The sequence below is a fragment of the Capra hircus genome, chromosome 5 (assembly GCF_001704415.2).
Source record: "Capra hircus breed San Clemente chromosome 5, ASM170441v1, whole genome shotgun sequence".
In the NCBI taxonomy this organism is placed as follows: domain Eukaryota; kingdom Metazoa; phylum Chordata; class Mammalia; order Artiodactyla; family Bovidae; genus Capra; species Capra hircus.
Window position 1 is genome coordinate 14499202 of NC_030812.1, and position 23394 is coordinate 14522595.

General features: G+C 38.2%; 1 protein-coding gene across 2 annotated transcripts in view; it reads right to left on the minus strand.

Moving 5' to 3' along the window:
• Positions 434–23394, minus strand: part of TSPAN19 (tetraspanin 19) — a 30819-nt gene continuing 7858 nt past the window's right edge. Inside the window, exons 2-9 of one of the 2 annotated variants that reach the window (XM_005679776.2) lie at positions 22777–22868; positions 22617–22689; positions 20222–20346; positions 15498–15572; positions 10696–10806; positions 4835–4978; positions 3450–3533; positions 1048–1250 (exon numbers count right to left, since the gene is read on the minus strand). In XM_005679776.2, coding sequence (XP_005679833.2) covers positions 1182–1250; positions 3450–3533; positions 4835–4978; positions 10696–10806; positions 15498–15572; positions 20222–20346; positions 22617–22689; positions 22777–22842 — 747 coding nt within the window. In that variant the 5' untranslated portion in view covers positions 22843–22868 and the 3' untranslated portion in view covers positions 1048–1181. Of the gene's footprint in view, positions 1251–3449; positions 3534–4834; positions 4979–10695; positions 10807–15497; positions 15573–20221; positions 20347–22616; positions 22690–22776; positions 22869–23394 lie in introns of both variants that reach the window. The other variant, XM_018049084.1, reaches the window with a different exon arrangement.

Sequence of the window (23394 nt, forward strand, 5' to 3'; positions counted from 1 at the left end):
AAGTTGGTACTCAACTCCCAAGTAGGAGAGAGATTTTTTATATCAGTGTGGTCCTGTGGCATATCTTAGAGAAAACAGGAATTTGAAAATGAGTTTTAAATCCCAAGAGAATTTCCCTTAAATTTAGAAGCCATGTCTATTTACAGATGACTTTAGAGAACATGTTTACTCTATTTTCTTTTTCACTTACTAAAAAAAAAAAGAAAAGCCTGTAGGTCTGTGAAATCTGCAATGTACTGAATAGACAGATGAAAATAGATATGATTGAATTAATAAATATAAATAAGAGTGAGCCTTCTACAACAGCAGGAGCAATGCAGGATCTTCAGTTAATCTATTCTTTCTTCATTTCCTCAAGATCAACACAGCCTTTTCTCATAAAGAACAACAATGATATGATAACACCTCATGTCTGTACAGCAATTTTTATTTTTTCAAAGAAGTTTTTTTTTCTGTTCTCACAGTATCATTGTTAGGAAAATAGAACAGGTAGGTTATTTTTATATCCTTCAAAAAATTGTATATGCATTCACTGAGCATAACTTACAAAAAAGGGAAAAATGAGAAGGTAATGAGTATGAGACTTCAGTGAGTACTTAGACTAGATTATTTTTACTATATTTAAAAATTCATGTTTTTTAAAATATTTTCTTATTGCCACTTAAGTATATCCAAACTTGTAAAACTGTAAATTTATTATCCACTTTCTAAGCATTGTAAGAAGAGAGAAATAAAAGATTAATTCAGTGTAGAGGTCAGTGTCGTCGAGATTTTCATTCTTTCTTTGAAATCTATAAATCAGTGTTATTTACCTAAAATTTGTAAATGTAAGGTATATGTTATAATTGCTTACACAGTATTTTCTGAGCATCATACAGGTATCTTTTTCTACATATGACACTCAAAACATACATGATAATTTACCATATATTGAAATTAGTATATTCAATGATATCCTCCAAATTCAGAAAATGACAATGTACTGAACTGTAGAATTTGATATTAATAAAAATTTCATGGAATGATATTATATTCAATAATTCTGTGTCACATATAACCACTGACTTGATTAAATCTTAAACAATAAATGTAATTCAAAACTTTTATTTTGGACTAGAAGAATTCAATATGATTATTTTAAGAGTTAATTGGTTTCTTCCAGACAAATTAAAATCCAGTGATCACTTTTCTGCATATATTCTATTCTTGATGTGTCTGAAGAAACAAACAGTTAATGAGAATTGCAAAACCTGAAAAAAAGGGAAACAATAAGAGATCAAAATGTAATCAGTAAGAATAATTTCTAAAGTTAACACCACGTAATCACCAAAATGTATTCTGCAAAGGGAAAAGGGAGGAAGGAGGGTGAGACCATTTCCAAGTAAGGTACATATCATTGTGAATAAGAAAGAAGTCAGCAGAGTAAGTCTTGCAGGGTAGCCCAGCTGTCACCAAGTTCATTTACAGAGAGGGTGAAGGAATAGACTTCTCAATTTTAATGACATGGGCTATCACTGGGCTAGATGCTGTGATAAACTGCTGATGTTTTGTGTACATCATTTTTCTAACATCATCACTTCCAAAAAACTGCCTCTTTTTGTTACAGGATCATGAAAGATGGTCTGGAAAGGGTAGATGATAAACTGGAACCCAATAATATCCCCCATTCTGTCTTATCTTAATTGCCTCAGGATGAATACAATAGAGAATAAACATTTAAAAGGAGTATCAATGCTTATAAGACTGCCTTGTTTACCACCATCCTGAGACTAAACACTCTTACCAGCTGAAAAGCATTTATGGAACTTTAGGTGAGGGCCCTGGTTGTTTTTCAGTTGCTAAGTTGTGTCCTGGTCTTTCTTTGCATGCCAGGTTTCCCTGCCCTTCACCACCTCCCAGAGTTTGCTCAAACTCATGTCCACTGACTTGGTGATGCCATCCAGCCATCTCATCCTCTGTTACCCTCTTCTCCACCTGCCCTCAATCTTTTTCAGCATCAGGGTCTTTTACAATAAGCTGGCTCTTCACATCAGGTGGCCAAAGTATTGGAGCTTCAGCATCAGTCCTTCCAATGAATATTCAGGACTTATTTCCTGTAGAATTGACTGGTTTGATCTCCTTGTCGAAAGGACTCTCAAGAGTCTTCTCTAGCATCACAATTCAAAAGCATCAATTCTTCAGCATTCAGCCTTCTTTATGGTCCAGTTCTCACATCTGTACATGACTGGTGGAAAAGCCATACTTTTGACTATACAAAACTTTGTTGGCTAAGTGATGTCTCTGCTTTTCTGTCTAGATTTGTCATAGCTTTCCTTTCAGGGAGCAAGCATTTTTTAATTTCATGGCTACAGTCACTGTCTACAGTAATTTTGGAGCCCAAGGTAAGAAAATATGTCACTGCTTCCACTTTTTCCCCATCTTTTGCCATGAAGTAATGGGACTGGCTACCATGGTCTTAATTTTTTGAATGTTGAGTTTTAAGCCAGCTTTTTCACTCTCCTCTTTCACCTTCTTCAAGAGGCTCTTTATTTCCTCTTTGCATTCTGCCGTTAGAGTGGTATCATCCGCATATCTGAGGTTGTTGATACTTCTTTGTGAATCAATGTAAATTAAATTTGCTATCCTATTTTGGCCAAATCACATGTTATATATTTATTCTGTCATATTCTACACAATAATAATCTATACAGTCTTACAATTTCTTTGAATCCATACCCTTCACTAGCTTTTATTGGTCTTCACTGGGACTGGAGAATTAAGTACTATTTCTGAACCTCAGTTTTGCAGTTGGCACCCTGGAAGTCAAGGAATATGTAGATTTTTGCTTCCCAATGTATCTCTAGCATCTAGTACAGCACCTGACACATAGTAGGTGTTCCTCCCCCTTCCACATTTATTGAGTGAATGAATGAAGCAATGAATGAAAGAGTGTATGATTGAATACATTTACTAATGTCAAACATCTGCCTATATTTAAGAAATTTGCCAGTGTACACACTGCGAATCATGGTCAACTCACTGCCAAGATATGAAGTACTTTTTTTTTTAATCACAAAGAAATGAAATCACTACCTCCCAGGAGAACAACTTATTTTTTTTATAAAGCCATTAAAAAAAAGTGTTTATATATTTTTGAACATGCCATGCAGCCTGTGGGATTTTAGTTCCCCAACCAGGAATCGAACCCAAGCCCCCTGCATTGGAAGTGGGGTGTCTTAACCAACTGGACTGCCATGAAAGTCCTGGATGACAGCGATTTCGAGGCTCCACCCAGGCTGATCTAAGGGTATTGCCCTCAGTTGGGACCTCCCGTGTGTGAACAGTTTCAGGGTCCTGGCTCCTATTGGACTAATTAGTCTCCTTAGGTCTCCATCTGGTTGTTCTACAGTCTATCCCATATACTTTATACTTAATTTTTTTAATCTTTAAACATATAAACAAAAACTTACCTCTGAAGCCAAAAGTCCAAAGTTAATTCCAATTAATGTCAAAGCATTAGCATGATACCATGTGTTGATTTTATTTTCACAACCCTAAGGAAAAGAACTTACTTAGATTGACTTGGAGATATAAATGGTTTCATACATAATTCCATTACAGAGAAGAGACAAAGAGATTAGTAATGTACCAAAGTCTAAAAAGCAAGTCAACATCTAACTGGAGACTGGACTTTTAGCCCAGAGCTGCTGCTGCTGCTGCTAAGTCACTTCAGTCATGTCCGACTCTGTGCGACCCCATAGACGGCAGCCCAGCAGGCTCTTCCGTCCCTGGGATTCTCCAGGCAAGAACACTGGAGTGGGTTGCCATTTCCTTCTCCAGTGCATGAAAGTGAAAAGTGCAAGTCAAGTCGCTCAGTCGTGTCCAACTCCTGGCAACCCCATGGACTGCAGCCCAGCAGGCTCCTCCGTCCATGGGAATTTCCAGACAAGAGTACTGGAGTGGGTTGCCATTGCCTTCTCCGTTAGCCCAGAGAGCTTCCTACAATAGCAGGATGCCTCAGCTGCTACTTTTTAAGTTGCTAAGATGTTGTCAGGTAGTTGAAATCAGAAATTTATTAAGTTTTGAGAGGGATTTGATTTTCTGAACACTACTGAAATTCAGCAGGGCATATACATTGCCTAACATGATACTTCCCAAAGAGAACCTTTCTTGGAGAATCCTCCAAATGGAGATTCCTTAAATGGAAATTCCTTAAGTGGAGATTAAATGGAATCCTTAAATGGAGAATCCTCCATTTCTCTATGAATGAATTATGTTATTGAAAGACATCTTAAAATTAGAATAACATCAATATAGAAACTAAACTACACAAAGTATTAGAAGTTATTGGATGGAAATCCCTAGTTTATCATGTCCTATATGTGTAAAGAGCAGTTGCTACAGATGAACCTCTTCTCTGGTTTCTGCCACCTTTATGTGAACACTACCCTTGACACATCTGGGATTTCCTCCCTTAGTTTTTTGCCAAACCTCATGCCTCTTTATTTCTGCTGTTGCAGTTCCTTTACCAGTCCTATACAACGGAGATTCACCAAAAGGATCTCCTCTGTCAAAAGATGGTTGAGGAGAGAGTTAATGGAATCCCAAGTTCTAGGCACACTTAGATCACATATTCCAGAAAGTTTAATGACTTTGTTATGTAAATGATACAATCCACTTCGCTGTGCTTTCATTAGCAAGGTGCTTAAGAACCTAATAACCATGAATGGCATTGTTTTTAATACAACAATTTGCTCAAATTTCTAAAATGACCTGCAAAAAAACAAAACAAACAAAAAACACAAAACAAAACAGGGTACTGTAAACACTTGGAGAAGCCTTGGCTTATATTTACCTGTAGGTACGTTGCATTCAGTGGCTCATCACAAAACCACTTTCTTAATGTAGAATTTGTGCAAGAACATGGCACCTGTTCTGAATTTTCTTTATTCTTGTTCTTGGTCCAGTCTGAGTAATTTTTTAGGTCACAACACTGAAACTAGAAAAATGATTCTATAAGTTTTACTATAGAATATTCAAAAGGCAGTTAATTATATGACTCCTATGCTTCTCAAAGTGGTTTTATGATAAATTTATTAATTTATTCTGCATTGAATTATAACAGATTAAACAACTATATTTTTGTTTGTTTAAACAAAAATATTTTTTGTTGCTATTGCTGCTATGGTTGATATTAATCAGAATTAAAGATCTCTACTCATATAAGTGAGCTATGTTTGAATGAAATTGTTATATCTGGATTTACCTTATAGCGTTCAGGATGAAAGATATACTGGATTTACTAAATCATGTTTAGAGGCAGAACATAGGAGGGAGAATCCCTTGAGCCATACCTTCTCCTAACTATAACAGTTTTCTTTGTGATTTATCCAAAATATGCTGCCATATATGTTTAATATATAGAGAGACTCAGGTTATTTCTACATTCTTAGGGTTAATGTAAGATGTTAACCTTATATTTTGTATGCTGTGAAAAGCTGACACACACACAAAAAAACCCAAAGGTTATAAGGAAAAGAGTCATAGAAGTGATCAATCATCTATGAAATGTCTCATTTCCAATCCTATCAAGCTGAGTTGAAAGGATGTGAAAGAATCAGCTTATATATTTTTCACCTAGAAAATAAGAGAAAGTTAAAGTGAGTAGATCATTATTTTCTAAACTTGTTATTGAAAGTTATAGCATCAGTACCACCTATGTATCAGTAACACTATAGTCACAGAAAACTAGTCAATCTAATCACACGGACCACAGCTTTGTCTAACTCAATGAAACTAAGCCATGCCCGTGGGGCCACCCACGATGGGCGGGCCATGGTGGAGAGGTCTGACCCAGTGTGGTCCACTGGAGAAGGGAATGGCAAACCACTTCAGTATTCTTGCCTTGAGAACCGCATGAACAGTATGAAAAGGCAAAATGATGGGATACTGAAAGAGGAATTCCCAGGTCATTAGGTGCCCAGTATGCTACTGGAGATCAGTGAAGAAATAACTCCAGAAAGAATGAAGGGATGGAGCCAAAGCAAAAACAATACCCAGTTGTGGATATGACTGGTGATAAAAGCAAGGTCCAATGCAGTAAAGAGCAATATTGCATAGGAACCTGGAATGTCAGGTCCATGAATCAAAGCAAATTGGAAGTGGTCAAAGGAGATGGCAAGAGTGAACATCGACATTCTAGGAATCAGCGAACTAAAATGGACTGGAATGGGTGAATTTAACTAAGATGACCATTATATCTACTACTGTGGGCAGGAATCCCTTAGAAGAAATGGAGTAACCATCATGGTCAACAAGAGTCCAAAATGCAGTACTTGGATGCAATCTCAAAAATGACAGAATGATCTCTGTTCGTCTCCAAGGCAAACCATTCAATATCACAGTAATCCAAGTCTATGCCTCAACCAGTAACGCTGAAGAAGCTGAAGTTGAATGGTTCTATGAAGACCTACAAGACCTTTTAGAACTAACACCTGAAAAAGATGTCCTTTTTATTATAGGGGACTGGAATGCAAAAGTAGGAAGTCAAGAAACACCTGGAGTAACAGGCAAATTTGGCCTTGGAGTATGGAATGAAGCAAGGCAAATGCTAATAGAGTTTTGCCAAGAGAATGCACTGGTCATAGCAAACACCCTCTTCCAACAACACTCTACACATGGACATCACCAGATGGTCAACACCGAAATCAGATTGACTATTGCAGCCAAAGATGGAGAAGCTCTGCTGCTGCTGCTTCTAAGTCGCTTCAGTCGTTTCTGACTCTGTGCGACCCCATAGATGGCAGCCCACCAGGTTCCCCCATCCCTGGGATTCTCTAGGCAAGAACACTGGAGTGGGTTGCCATTTCCTTCTCCAATGCATGAAAGTGAAAAGTGAAAGTGAAGTCGCTCAGCCGTGTCTGGCTCTTAGCGACCCCATGGACTGCAGCCTACCAGGCTCCTCAACCCATGGGATTTTCCAGGCAAGAGTACTGGAGTGGGGTACCATTGACTTCTCCAGGAGAAGCTCTATACAGTTAGCAAAAACAAGACCGGGAGCTGACTGTGGCTCAGATCATGAACTCCTTATTGCCAAGTTCAGAATTATATTGAAGAAAGTAGGGAAAACCACTAGACCATGCAGGTATGACCTAAATCAAATCCTTTATGACTATACAGTGAAGTGAGAAATAGATTTAAGGGACTAGATCTGATAGACAGAGTGCCTGATGAACTATGGAATGAGGTTCATGACATTGTACAGGAGACAGGGATCAAGACCATCCCCAAGGAAAAGAAATGCAAAAAAGCAAAATGGCTGTCTGAGGAGGCCTTACAAATAGCTGTGAAAAGAAGAGAGGCAAAAAGCAAAGGAGAAAAGGAAAGATATAAGCATCTGAATGCAGAGTTCCAAAGAATAGCAAGAAGAGATAAGAAAGCCTTCCTCAGCGATCAATGCAAAGAAAGAGAGGAAAAGAACAGAATGGGAAAGACTAGAGATCTCTTCAAGAAAATTAGAGATACCAAGGGAACATTTCATGCAAACATGGGCTCGATAAAGGACAGAAATTGTAGGGACCTAACAGAAGCAGAAGATATTAAGAAGAGGCAAGAATACACGGAAGAACTGTACAAAAAAGATCTTCACGATCAAGATAATCATGATGGTGTGATCACTCACCTAGAGCCAGACATCCTGGAATGTGAAGTCAAGTGGGCCTTAGAAAGCATCACTACGAACAAAGCTAGTGGAGGTGATGGAATTCAGTGCAGCTATTTCAAATCCTGAAAGATGATGCTGTGAAAGTGCTGCACTCAATATGCCAGCAAATTTGGAAAACTCAGCAGTGGCCACAGGACTGGAAAAGGTCAGTTTTCATTCCAATCCCAAAGAAAGGCAATGCCAAAGAATGCTCAAACTACTGCACAACTGCACTCATCTCACCCACTAGTAAAGTAATGCTCAAATTTCTCCAAGCCAGGTTTCAGCAATACGTGAACCATGAACTTCCAGGTGTTCAAGCTGGTTTTAGAAAAGGCAGAGGAACCAGGGATCAAATTGCCAACATCTGCTGGATCATGGAAAAAGCAAGAGAGTTCCAGAAAAACATCTATTTCTGCTTTATTGACTATGCCAAAGCCTTTGACTGCGTGGATCACAGTAAACTGTGGAAAATTCTGAAAGAGATGGAAATACCAGACCACCTGACCTGCCTCTTGAGAAACCTGTATGCAGGTCAGGAAGCAACAGTTAGAACTGGACATGGAACAACAGACTGGTTCCAAATAGGAAAAGGAGTACATCAAGGCTGTATATTGTCACCCTGCTTATTTAACTTATATGCAGAATACATCATGAGAAATGCTGGGCTGGAAGAAACACAAGCTGGAATCAAGATTGCCGGGAGAAATATCAATAATCTCAGATATGGAGATGACATGACCTTTATGGCAGAAAGTGAAGAGGAACTAAAAAGCCTCTTGATGAAAGTGAAAGAGGAGAGTGAAAAAGTTGGCTTAAAGCTCAACATTCTGAAAACGAAGATCATAGCATCTGGTCCCATCACTTCACAGGAAATAGATGGGTAAACAGTGGAAACAGTGTCAGACTTTTTTTGGGGGGGGGCTCCAAAGTCACTGCAGATGGTGATTGTAGCCATGAAATTAAAAGATGCTTACTCCTTAGAAGGAAAATTATGACCAACCTAGACATCATATTGAAAAGCAGAGACATTACTTTGCCAACAAAGGTCCATCTAGTCAAGGCTATGGTTTTTCCAGTGGTCGTATATGGATGTGTGAGTTGGACTGTGAAGAAAGCTGAGCGCTGAAGAGTTGATGCTTTTGAACTTTGGTGTTGGAGAAGACTCTTGAGAGTCCCTTGGACTGCAAGGAGATCCAACCAGTCCATTCTAAAGGAGATAAGTCCTGGGTGTTCTTTGGAAGGACTGATGCTAAAGCTGAAACTCCAATACCCTGGCTACCTCATGCAAAGCGTTGACTCATTGGAAAAGACTCTGATGCTGGGAAGTATTGGGGGCAGGAGGAGAAGGGGACAACAGAGGATGAGATGGCTGGATGGCATCACCAACTCGATGGATATGAGTTTGATTAAACTCTGGATTAGGTGATGGACAGGGAGGCCTGGTGTGCTGCAATTCATGGGGTCGCAAAGAGTCGGATACAACTGAGCGACTGAATTGAACTGGTTTAAACTCAACCAACTATGTTTCAGTATGTGCCAACAATCTTGCCACAGTCCTGGAAACGTTGAATGACTAACATAGTACTTTAGATACTGGGTACTGAAAGTTAGTTAAACAATCAAATCTACATATACTATCTCAATGCTCAATGATATTCATGGCTAGGAGACATATATTGGATTCTCATTAATGACAGTCATGTCATACATATAGACATGTTTTCCTGCTGCTGCTGCTGCTAATTCGCTTCAGTAGTGTCCAACTCTGTGCAACCCCATAGACGGTAGCCCAACAGGCTCCCCCGTCCCTGGGATTCTCCAGGCAAGAACACTGGAATGAGTTACCATTTCTTTCTCCAATGCATGAAAGTGAAAAGTGAAAATGAAGTTGCTCAATTGTTATCCTGATTTATCGGTTAATGACCTTAGGATGGTTTGATACACTGCTGTCTGTCATAATGCTATCTGAAAATGCAATACCTTTTCAGATCACACACACTAAAGCAAAAATAAGGTGAATAAAATCACTTATAATACATTTAAATTCTCCTAATAAGCTTTTCTGTTATTAAATATACTAAAGATAGTAACTGTTTATGTGAAACTCTGGTATAGCACTTGAGCACAAAATCTAGTGTAGATTGTCAGGGACTGAATTTTGGCTGTGCCATCTATTAGCCATGTGGCACTGGCTAAGTTATGAATTTCTCTACTTTCATCTACAAAATGAAGATAATAGTTCTTATCTCATTGGATTGAGGGGACTAAATGAGTTAATATATGCAAAGTGCCTAAAAAGGGACCTAGGCCTATGAAAATATTTGCTTTTTTTTTTTAATCAAGCATTTACTATGTTCCTGTGCCAATCTATTCTTGTAACCATCTGCCTGACTGCACACTTCCCTTACCTTGCCAAGAAACATCTGAACAGTGAAATAATAATCCTAGCAACATTAGCTGACAAATATTAGTTGCTTACTGTGTCCCAGATGCAAGGCTTTCTATGTATTATATATATATTACTTCCTTTATTCTTGACAACCAGAGGTAGGGGTTATTCTGCCTATTTTGTTAATATGGTACCTGAGGTTAAGAAGATTTCTTATCCAGGATCATAAAGTTACCACATGGCAAACCTGATGTTCAGGCTCAAATGGGAACCATCAGGATACTCTGCTGCCCAGCAGGGACTGGGCTTAGAATTTACCTCCCCTTGGATGCAACCGAGTAGATTACTGTTATACTTGGCAGAAGACTCCCAACACTTTTATAGATGAATCCAGGTTAAAATGACCAGACATCAATTGACCCAGAAAAGCAGATACACCTTACAAAAGGAGAGTAAAACTCAAGATCTGTAAGTTTAGACAATCCTATCCCACCTCATTTGTTTAGAAGAAATACAAGAACCTCTCATTCATGTGCCCATCCCCTGTCCTTCCTTGTCTTCCCATTTTTCAGCTGTCACCTTTGGTGTCTAATTTTTTACTTTTATGATAATTTCATCTTACCATTTTCTGCAGAGCATTCAGAATCACCCACTTGGGTACATCTTGAGGGAAATCCTCAGATCCATACTCAGAAATGATGGAATCAATTTTATCATGCCATGCTTGGTGAACCTGTTGAAAATTTTATTAAAAATGAAAATTTGATAGAAACTTCCCTTATGGTTCCTCATAAAATGTATTCAGACTCAGTTTGTTGTTTTCAACTTATTTCTAAGTGTTTTTTTTTTTCTTCCTATCATTATTTTGAGCAATGAGCAAGTGTGAAGCCCTATGGTATTTTACACTGTGATCTATGGGAAGGCTACATTAGACTTCTTTATGATTAGGAAGAAAGGTATGTGCTGCTCTCCTCAGTGCTGAAAGGTTCTAACATTTCTTCTCATAATCCCAGGAAAAATTGTGAAAGACTTATAAATGGAAAAGATGACTGAGGATCTTTTCAATGAAAACTAGGTTTTCTCTAGTATACGTTCAGGGTTCTCTGATTCTATGAGTCTGTACTTTTCACAGTTTTTAATTTATTTTACAACTTTGTAAGTTGTGTATTTGTTGGTCTCAATGTCCCAATTCAAATGATTCTTTGTTGGAGAGAATTGCTGATGAATTTTTCCTGGTGGGGATGAAATTGATCCCTTCCCTTTCGAAGTCAGTTTTTATGTCAGTTTTTCTCTTTGTACTCTCCTTCTAATTGGTTTTTATATCTAACCTAGTTCCCACATTAATCAAGGTGTTAAATAAAATTATTGACCTGAATATACTGTATATTTTACAAGAAATACATTTTCAATTTAAAATTATCTTTTCATAATGCTAAAGCAAAAACAATCATATCTGAAAGTTTGGGTGAAATTGCTATTTTGTAATCTAGATATTGCATGGGTAATTTTTAATAGGAACTTATATAAGCATTTAAAAGTTTATAGGGCTTTCATAACTAAGTCCTAATTTGGTCCTAAAAATAGTAAAAGGTAGAAATTCCAGATAGTATTTTCATTTTATGAATCATGATATAGATACTCAGAAAATATGATCATTTCCTTCGTTTACATGAATGAAGAAGATGTGTGAATTCTAAACCTAATTCATCTGAAATCTAGTCTAATACTTTCTCATTATCATACGCAATCTTTGAATAATGAAAACTAAATAACTGGTTGGAATACTACAATAATTAAGACATCTGTACAAGTTAAACTCTTACACACTTACATCTAAGAAGATTAGAATGATATAATGTGTTATTCATATAATCCATTTCACATATTCTCTGAGTTAATTTTTATTCAGAATAGAAAATGATGCTTTTCTATTTTATACTGTTGTGATAACAGGGAGACATATCCTCATTTACCTTTTAAAGCTTAACTTGGGAGATTGAGAGTGACTATGAATCACACTTTAGTGTATAAGAGTAAAAATGATTTTCATATATAATCTAGGTTACTACTATAAAAATAAAATTCCCTCAAATATTCAATTTGAAAAATATCCAGTGAAGCCCTAGGGCATCTCCAACACTGAATCAGCATTCAGTTCAGTTCAGTTCAGTTCAGTTCAGTTCAGTTCAGTTGCTCAGTCGTGTCTGACTCTTTGCGACCCCATGAATCGCAGCACGCCAGGCCTCCCTGTCCATCAACAACTCCCAGAGTTCACTCAGACTCACGTCCATTGAGTCAGTGATGCCATCCAGCCATCTCATCCTCTGTCATCCCCTTCTCCTCCTGCCCCCAATCCCTCCCACCATCAGAGTCTTTTCCAATGAGTCAACTCTTCACATGAGGTGGCCAAAGTACTGGAGCTTCAGCTTTAGCATCATTCTTTCCAAAGAAATCCAAGGACTGATCTCCTTCAGAATGGACGGTTGGATCTCCTTGCATTCCAAGGGACTCTCAAGAGTCTTCTCCAACACCACAGTCAAAAGCATCAATTCTTCGGCGCTCAGCCTTCTTCACAGTCCAACTCTCACATCCATACATGACCACAGGAAAAACCAGAGCCTTGACTAGATGGACCTTAGTCGGCAAAGTAATGTCTCTGCTTTTGAATATGCTATCTAGGTTGAACATAAATTTTCTTCCAAGGAGTAAGCGTCTTTTAATTTCATGGCTGCAGTCACCATCGGCAGTGATTTTGGAGCCCCCAAAAAATAACGTCTGACACTGTTTCCACCATTTCCCCATCTATTTCTCATGAAGTGATGGGACCAGATGCCATGATCTTCGTTTTCAGAATGTTGAGCTTTAAGCCAACTTTTTCACTCTCCTCTTTCACTTTCATCAAGAGGCTTTTTAGTTCCTCTTCACTTTCTGCCATAAGGGTGGTGTCATCTGCATATCTGAGGTTATTGATATTTCTCCTGGCAATCTTGATTCCAGCTTGTGTTTCTTCCAGTCCAGCGTTTCTCGTGATGTACTCTGCATAGGAGTTAAATAAGCAGAATGACGATATACAGCCTTGACGTAGTCCTTTTCTTATTTGGAACCAGTCTGTTGTTCCATGTCCAGTTCTAACTGGGGCTGCCTGATCTGCATACAGATTTCTCAAGAGGCACATCAGGTGGTCTGGTATTCCCATCTCTCTCAGAATTTTCCACAGTTTATTGTGATCCAAACAGTCAAAGGCTTTGGCATAGTCAATAAAGCAGAAATAGATGTTTTTTCTGGAACTCTCTTGCTTTTTCCATGATCCAGGGCATGTTGGCAATTTAATCTCTGGTTCCTCTGCCTTTTTGAAAACCAGCTTGAACATCAGGAAGTTCACGGTTCACATATTGAGTCAGTATTGTAAATGACATAAAATATTTAAAAGCTTGTGAGAGCTCAATCCAGTTTGAACTGTAGAAGTCAAGGTGATATAAACTAAGGCGCTATGTCTAGGACTGGCTAATAAGTGTTAATTTAGATTCTGTCATTTGGCCATGATATATTTTACATGTATTTCTCTGCTCAAAACCTCAGTTTCTGTTCTAGAAAGCAAGACTTACAATGCATCTCTAGAATTTGTTATGAGATCAGTAATATAGTGCCAATAAAGTGCCTATCACATTCTTTGGCACATGGTGGTTATTATTAAATGATAGATTATTCTTAAAATAGGTGGAGAGGAGTATCTGAATAATACTTAAATAAATATGGGTGACATTGATTAACTATATCCATGTGTTAAAGGCCCTTAAGTCTGATATTCAGGTTCTATCACCAGGTCCAAAAGTTAGAGGATGATGTGTTGGGATCAAGACAGCTTTACAGGACTCACTTGACTGTGTGTGCGTGCACACACACATGCACACACATTTTTTCACGTGGAGAGAAGAAATTTTAGATATAAATGCCAAGTCATTAACAATAGGCCCTAGGTAATTAGATACCCAGGACAGATGCCAAGCACAAGAGAGGAAATGAAGTTGGAAAGCAATGGTGCTATATAGAAAAGATTTTGTTGAAGTTTGGCCATTAATTAGGAGTTTAGATATATATATATATATATCACATATATATATCACATATATATCACATATATATATATCACATATATATATCACATATATATATATCATTTGCTTTGATCATATATATATATATATATATATAGAGAGAGAGAGAGAGAGAGAGAGAGAAGGCAAGTGCAAGTGAGAGAGAGAGAGTTTGAAGGCTAGGAACCATAGGAATTGCTCAGGGTCTCCTTCAAAATTAAATAAGGGAAGGACTTTCCTGGTGGCCCAGGGGTGAAGAATCCACCTGCCAGTGCGGGGCACATGGGTTCAGTCCCTGGTCCGGGGAAACCCCACATGCTTCGGGGAAACCAAGCCTGTGCTCTGTGACTACTGAGCCTGCGTGCCTAGAGCACGTGCTCTGCAACAACAGAAGCCATCGCCACAAGGAACCTGTGCAACACAGGGAAGAGTTGCCTGCGCTCACTGCAACTAGAGAATGCCTGCAGGCAGCAACAAAGACCCAGCACACCCGAAAAATACATAAATACAAATATTTTTTTATAAGTCAAATAAGGGAAAATAGAGAGCCCTCAAATAGCTACCCTGTTACAGGGACTTTACAACTGTCAGTTAATGATAATTCTATAAGGTAGTAGATGAAGACATAAGTTTAAGGATTGACTTCAAGTCCATGCTCTTAGTGCTATAAGACAGTCTCCCAGGATACAAAAACAGACCTTGACTGCACTGAAATACTCAAGTTTCTTAAAGAATTAAAAGTAACTATAGGCAGTAAAGAAGTAAATTGTGTTACCAAAAAGTTTTCAGGAAATTTATTATGTGCTTTTTTGAACTTAAAAAATATAAATCATCTGTTAATTTAATTGCGTCACTTATGGCAATAACTATACAAATAGATGAATTATTCAGTATATCTTATTTAAATGAAATTGCTAAATTTAAAATTAGTACCAATTAGTATCTTTAGAAAGTCTAAAGATATTTCTTTACAAAAATAGAATATAGTACGGTGATATGGTTACTAGTGATAGCGAGGGTTGGCTGAGGGGGCCAGTTTTGGATTCCCCACTCTAAGTATTATCTCCTTTTCCTCCACATTTTTTGTCATTTACAACAACCTTCTCAGTCTTCTGCAGACAGAGTTAAGACATGAACTCTGTCCTCCATTCCAATCTGACTCTTGTCTCCTTTCCATTACACGATTCTAGTACTTCCATTTCATCCCTTTTCCCCTAAAGACATTTACTTACCTTTAGCTTTTAATATAGGTTTAATATAGGTTCAGGTCTCAATAATCTACAACATCTGATTTTCCTATTTTTCAAATAAAAAGATGGTGTTTCCATACCTCTTCCTTCTTTGAAAAGATGAGTGTTGAAAGTACAACCTGAACACCAACAGCCCACATTAACAGTACTGCATACTATGAGAAAAGAGACATAGAGATGAGAACTATGCTCCTAATGAATTTTTTAGATACTACAGTGATGGAAAATGCACATCATATGAAATATGCAGTCTTAAAATATACATAGGTATTACTGAAGTTTCCTGTTCTCATATACATGAGTGAAATCCTTACATCAAAAGGTAAAAAAAAAAAAAAAAATCAATGAACATTTGGATAAGAGCAAGATAGAAAGAAGTGATAACATTTCATGAGAACTCTAACAGACTACTTGGTCTAGTGGAGTTGATGATGATACCCTCCTCATTCAGATCTAAAACTCATAGCTGCTGCTGCTGCTGCTAAGTCACTTCAAAGGGGGATTTAAATATCTTGACTTCCGCTTAATACCATTCTGCTAACACTAGAGAACTCACTAAATTGTGGCCAGACATAATCTATTCCATCATGCACAGAGCAACGACAGCATTAACAACAGCAACAACAAAAAAAAAAAACATGAGGAAGTAACAAAGGCAATGGAGATAGTAGAGTCTATATGCGTATTTGGACTATTGCTTTGAGAACTAAAACTACTTCAAAATGATTTTTGCGTTATTTGACTATTTTCTTGTTTCAAAACTTAACGGCCACTGCTGTCTTCTTCACTATAGCACCACAGTGTTACATATTATCTAGAATTCAAAATAACTTCTAAAGTAACTCATCTGAAAATTTTACTAAATAAAATACAAGAATGATTTCATTAGTATTATTAGTTTTACATATTTTAAACATTTAATACTTTAAGATAGTCCATTAACATTGCTTACTTGACATACATTGTGTTTCCTATCTTCAGGGACAAAAATAGGTTTTTGTCTTTAGCACTGTTTAGAAGTTTAGGTTTTTAATACTTCTAAACACAATACCTCACTTAATCTTCACTATCAAGAAGTAGTGGTGAAGACAGGTAGAGACAGAGAAAATGTGCAAAACAATTTTTTTTTTAAGTTACTGGATTTCTTTTCAATGGCAAGCTGGCTGAGGTCTACTGGACTCTCCTGGGTTTCTGATTCAATGGCAGTATGAAATGTTACATTTGCCTAAGCTATTATTCAACTCTGTTGAGAGTTAGTTTACAGAACTCTGATAGTATCAATAATACAAAAGTCCCATCATAATACAAATGATTACTATTCATGAAAATACAGATTAATACAGTTCATAGGGAATATAAATCTCCACAAGTCTAATTCTCATTTAAACCAGTTGTTACCTCTTACTGGTGGTTCCCCTATTAATTAATTATTTAAATAAAGTCTCTGACACATGTTCATTTTCATACAGGTTATTCATGATTTATCCTTGAAAATTATAATCTTTTAACCTCAGTTAGATGTCTACAGAAATAAGATTAAAACCTTCCTTCAAGCCATTTCTGTCCCAGTTTCCATATTCAAAATCAGAAGTCCCATGAGAAAATTATGCTAAAGGCCCTAGAATAAAAGATAGATAAAATTTGAGAGTTGAAGGTGTGCCTTTGAGGAGAATAAAAAGAGAGAGTGAGGTCTTTTTTTCCAGGTATTGCCAGGATAAGGTGGCAAGACCTCAGAGGGAAATTAAGGTGTGGTTTCCAAATCTGCCTAAAATGCTTCTGCCCCGGGGTAATATTCAAATAACAAGTAGCAATTACTAGCAGTAGGCAGCAACTAATTCCTCTGCCAGGCATGACTCCTTTAATTGCTGTGTCATCGGCAGGGTTGAATGTCTCGGGTCTCAGGGGAGGTAAACTGCAGGAAAGGAACTGAGGTAACTGTTCCTTACCAGTCTTTCACAGAAGAATTTTACCGATATGTCTGTACTGGTAAACACTGGATGAAGAGCAACCCTGGTTTGCTGCCCTAGGCCATTCAAACAGCAAGTGCATAGTCCTGAAGGAACCACACCAGCTGGGAAGGGGAGTGCTTTCATGGTAACTGGTGTAGACTGATAACAAAATCCAGAGTGATTACCAGGACTTTCTGTGCTACATAAGAGTTAGGGATTCTTGGCAAGAGGCACAGTTTGCTACATTTGAATTTCTTATCTGCATCACAGGAAGGTGCCTGTGAATTAAAACTGATTTGAGGACTTCCTGGTGATCCAGTGGCTAAGACTCCGAGTTCCCAATGCAGGGGTCCTGGTTTTGATCCCTGGTCAGGGAACTAGATCCCGCATGAAACAACTGAAGAGCCCATAGGCTGCAACTAAGACCTGATGCAGTCAAACAGTTGCAAAGTCACTTCTGACTCTTTTGTGACCCCTTGGGCTGTAGCCCACCTCTCTCTGTCCATGGGATTTCCCAGGGCAAGAATACTGGAGTGAGTTGCCATTTCCTTTTCCAATTTGTTTTAAAGAAAATGTTAAATATGTTAAAAAATGTTTAAAAAAAGCTATATTTCATCTGAAGATATTAAGAAGAGGTGGAAAGAACAGAAGAACTATACAAAAAAGATCTTAATGTCCCAGATAACCACAATGGTGTGATCATTCACATAAAGCCAGACATCTTGGAGTACGTAGTCCAGTGGGCCTTGGGAAGCATCACTATGAACAAAGCTAGTGGAGGTGATGAAATTCCAGCTGAGCTATTTCAAATCCTCAAAGATGATGCTGTTAAAAGTGCTGTGCTCAATATGCCAGCAAATATGGAAAACTCAGCAGTGGCCACAAGACTGGAAAAGGTCAGTATTCATTCCAATCCCCCCCAAAAAGTCAATGCCAAAGACTGTTCAAACTACCACACAGTGGCACTAATTTCACACGCTAGCAAAGTAATGCTCAAAATTCTCCAAACCAGGCTTCAAGAGTACGTGACCTGTGAACTTCCAGATGTTCAAGCTGGATTTAGAAAAGACAGAAGAAACAGGGATCAAATTGCCAACATCTGTTGCATCATAGAGAAAACAAGAAAATTTAGGAAAAACATCTACTTCTGCCTCATTGATTACTCTAAAGTCCTTGACTGGGTGGATCACAACAAACTGTGAAAAATTCTTAAAAGAGACGGGAACACCAGACCACCTTACCTGCCTCCTGAGAATCCTGCATGCAGTTCAAGAAGCAACAGTTAGAACCAGACATGGAACAACAGACTGGTTCCAAATTGGGAAAGGAGCACATTAAGGCTGTATATTGTCACCCTGTTTATCTAACTTCTATGCAGAGTGCATCATGCAAAATGTTGGACTGGATGAAGCACAAGCCAGAATCAAGATTTCCAGGAGAAATATCAATAACCTCAGATATGCAGATGGCACCACCCTTATGGCAGAAAGTGAAGAGGAACTAAAGAGCCCCTTGAGGAAGGTGAAAGAGGAGAGTGAAAAGGCTGGTTTAAAGCTCAACATTCAGAAAACTAAGATCATGGCATCCGGTCCCATCACTTCATGGGAAATAGACGGGGAAACAGTGGAAACAGTGACAGACTATTTTTTTGGGCTCCAGAATCAGTGAACATGATGACTGCAGCCATGAAATTAAAAGGCACTTGCTCCTTGGAAGAAACTTTATAACCAACCTAGACAGCATATTCAAAAGCAGAGACATTACTTTGCCAACAAAGGTGCATCTATTCAAAGCTATGATTTTTCCAGTAGTCATGTATGAATGTGGAAATTGGACCATAAAGAAGGCTGAATGCCAAAGAATTGATGCTTTTGAGCTGTGGTGTTGGAGAAGGCTCTTGAGAGTCCCTTGGATTGCAAGATCAAACCAGTTAATCAAATCAGTCTTGAATATTCATTGGAAGGAATGATGCTGAAGCTGAAACTCCAATACTTTAGTCATCTGATGAGAAGAGAGCCTACTCATTAGCAAAGACCATGATGCTAGGAAAGATTGAGGGCAGGAGGAGAAGGGGATGACAGAGGATGAGATGGTTGGATGGCATCACTGACTCAATGGACATGGGTTTGAGTGAACTCCAGGAGATGGTGAAGGACAGGGAAGCCTGGTGTGCTGCAGTGCCTGGGGTCGAGAAGAGTTGGACACGACCGAGTGACTGAACAACAACATAATTCACCTGAATCTGTGGATTGGCATGTGATCCATAACATTCTCCTGTATGGTAAATGGCTCAAGTTCAGATTTGTCTTCCTTATCATGAGTTATCTTTTCATGTATATGCCTGGGGGGAGAGAGTGTGCTAACCAGATGCCAGAGTCTGGCCCCCTCAGCAGTTATGTTTCTCTTTGTTAAATTATATATTGTGATCTCAATTATAAGTTAGCATCCCACATGATACACCCACAAGGAGAAAATGTGCCAACTACAGGCCATTGTTTCCTTTTCCCCCCTAAGCTTCAATGTTCATTGACTTTAACACATTTTATTCTGATTTTAGTCTTCATGTTTAAGTTTAGTTAGCTGTAGTTCACCTTAGGCAATGGATACATACTGACCCTGTCTTCAAAATTAATATCAATGTATTAAGTGTTGAGGTTCAGATTTGGTCCACTGAAAACTCAGCAAGAAAGTTTTGTCTAAGCAAAGATTCTTGGGAGGGGGCACTTCATTGCCTTGCTCCCAAGAGCCCATTATACGGCTGTGTTCCAGTGACATAAATCCTTTTTGCTCACTTGGGTAATTTGAACACTGAAAATCAAAGCTACAAATTCAGACTATTGAAATGAAATACATACCAGAATTAGGAGCCACCTGATCTCATTGTGAATTCCCAAATAACCCAAGAGACAAAGAAGAAGAATAGCAGATCCAGTTCCAATCAAAATTCGAAAAATATACACTGTCAAGTGATTATTTTCATCTGTGGAAACCACAAAATAGCTATTATTAAGTGATATGTGTTTTCTATTTAATAATAAATGCAGCAACCCAAGGTTTCCCTAAGCTGCTGCTGCTGCTGCTAAGTCGCTTCAAATCACTAGGATTCTCTTTCTCTCTTTTAAATCTCATTCTAGCACCTCTTACTTATTCTTAAGGACTTTTCTTCCTTTAATGACATGATAGAGAATTTCTTCAATCTTGGAAGATCTCTTTAAGTTAACCTTGTCTTTAATGTCTTCTATGAAAGAAGACAACTTTTTCTTGAGTGAATTCTTCTATATATAACATATGTCCAAACATTTACGTATTCATTCATTCATTCATCAAAAATAGTTTGAGTACCTAACATATGTGGGCTTCCTTGGTGGCACAGTGATAAAGAATCTGCCTGCCAATGGAAGAGATGTGGGTTGAATCCCTGGATTGGGAAGATCCCCTGGAGAAGAAAACGGCAACCCACCTCAGTGTTCTTGCCTGGGAAATCCTATGGACAGAAGGAGGCTGGCAGGCTACAGTCCATGGGGGTCACAAAAAGTCGGATATGAATTAGCAACTAACCAACAGCCTAATATGTGGGTTATGTTTCCCTTGTATGAGACCCTGAGTTTATTGCTAATGTGGTCCCATTAAAAGTATATTTTATTCTTTCCCCATCTAGACTGAACTCTCTGGGCTAGGGACTATATATATATTTCTATAGTCAATAGACTTACTGTTAAATGCTTAGTGCTATGGCACAGATGTAGTGCTTAACAAGTACTTTTTTAAAGGGAGAATGAATACATTAAATATGCCCTAGGCTTTATGGGAGAAGAGTAGAGGCAGTGGGCAGTGGTGTGCTGGAACAAGATTGTTCTGGCACATAAAGCCAAGGTTTTAATTTTCACAAAATCTGTAAGCTAACTCAGTCCACATTGGCACCTTAAAACTGGCCATCCTGGGATTCTTTAAACCACAGAAATCAGCACATAAAAACCCAACAAACAAACAATACTCCATTGCAGAATACTTACTGGCACAGCACTGGGTAGAAAAGCAGCTAATCCAGTAGGAGGAGAAGGTGAAAGTAGGCAAAATTACTGGAGAAGGTAACACTTGAGTTTAGGCTCTGAATTATAACTGGAAATCTCTGCGTTGGAATGGTGGAAACATTCTGAGGCACGGAACGTTGCAATGTGTATAGGAAACTTAGCCTTGCTGGCAATTAACAGTTTCAGGCAGGTGAGACTGGGAAGGTTTGCAGGAGTGAAATTATGTGCTTTTGAATCTTCCTCATTGGAATTAAGCTCCATGAGGACATGCCTCCTTTCTTGCACACTACTGTATCCTTAGCTCATGGGATAGTGCCTAATGATATATATATATATATATATATATATATATATCCATTATATATATATGTATGTATATATACATATCCTTCTCGATCCATTCATGCACTCATATTCAGTTATTTCCACATAGGGAATATTATATTTCTAACCATGTGGTGGTGATAGGATATGGTAACTGAGTTGTTGTGGTTTTTTTTTTTTTTTTTTTTGGCTGTGCTGGGTCTTTGCCACTCTGCTCGAGCTTTCTCTAGCTGTGGAGAGCGGGCACCACTCCCCGCTGCAGCGTGCGGGCCTCTCGCTGTGGTGACTTCCCTTGTTGCAGAGCACAGGCTTGAGGCTGGGGCTGCAGCGGTTGCAACTCCCTGATCCAGGACCCATGGGCTCGCCAGCTGTGGTTCCAGGATCTAGAGTACAGGCTGAGTAGCTGTGGTGAATGCGATTAGTTCCCCTGCAGTATGTGGGATCTTCCCGGATCAGGGATCAAACCTGAGTCTCCTGCATTGGCAGGCAGATTCTTATCCACTGCACCGCAAGGGAAGTCTCGTAACTGAGTTTTAAAACAGATCATTTAACTTGGGCAGTGAAACTATATTGATCTCCATTATCTTTTAACATTTATAAATCTGTAAAAAAGTCTAGAGTTAGCAGAACCGCAATCCTCTATTTCTCTCATCTCTCTTGCCCAGAGTTTCTAGCCTTTTCTCTCAAAATTCTCTCTTCTTTATGGCGTTGGATTTAAGTCTTATTATTTAATAAGGTGTTTCTAGAACCAATTGACAAAGACCTTCTGAGGAAAAATTGAACAGTACTTTATGAATTTTAGGGAAACACTGCCACCTGCTGATTAAGTCACTGTACTCAGTTGCTTAATATTGAATGCCTTATTTGATTTAGAGAAGGCAAAATAGATACATACCCAAAGCTGTGAAAAAATTATTTCCATCTAATAAAAGCCAGGTACCAAATCCCATGAGTAAAAGTCCCAGAACCTACAAAAAACAGCCAATACTTATTTTTTAACTAACTGCTAATAAAAATGTACATTTTCTTTACTAAATAATTATGAAAAAACTTACCAAGAAAGCTCCATTAATGAGATTAAGAAAGTATTTAAAAATCAACCCTTTGTTTTTCCTTGACATTTTTTCCTCTGCATATACTGATGATTCTGAAAAGATAAGCACAACTTTTACTATAAACATCACAGTAATAACTTGAAATAATTCTGCCTACTCATATCTTTTATTTGCATATTTTTTCCTCACACCAGCAGTCAGTATAACATTCCTCTTTGTTCTCCCGAATATAAGAAAATATTGAAGAGTGTCTTGAAACTGTGTCTGTCTTTATCTGCATATTTTGTCCAGGAATTTGAGATCAAAGGGCATTTGTATAACATGTCAAGAGCTGTCGTTCTGAATTTCCTGCAGTTTTCAGAAAGCAAATATTTTATTTTGTTTCCAGTCATAACACACCTTGTTCTCCTTGCCAGAAATCTTTCCTTTACATCTGACTGCCTTCCTCTTTCCCAGAATAATGTTATCTCAGAAGCCTTTCCCTAATCTCAGTTTGTTGCCGATGTTCATCTTTATTTGTCTCCCTTCCCATGTAGACTTTAGGGCCTTTACGCAGAGACTAGATCTTGTATATAATAACCCCAAGTCTAACATATAGTGGGAACCATGTGTTACAAA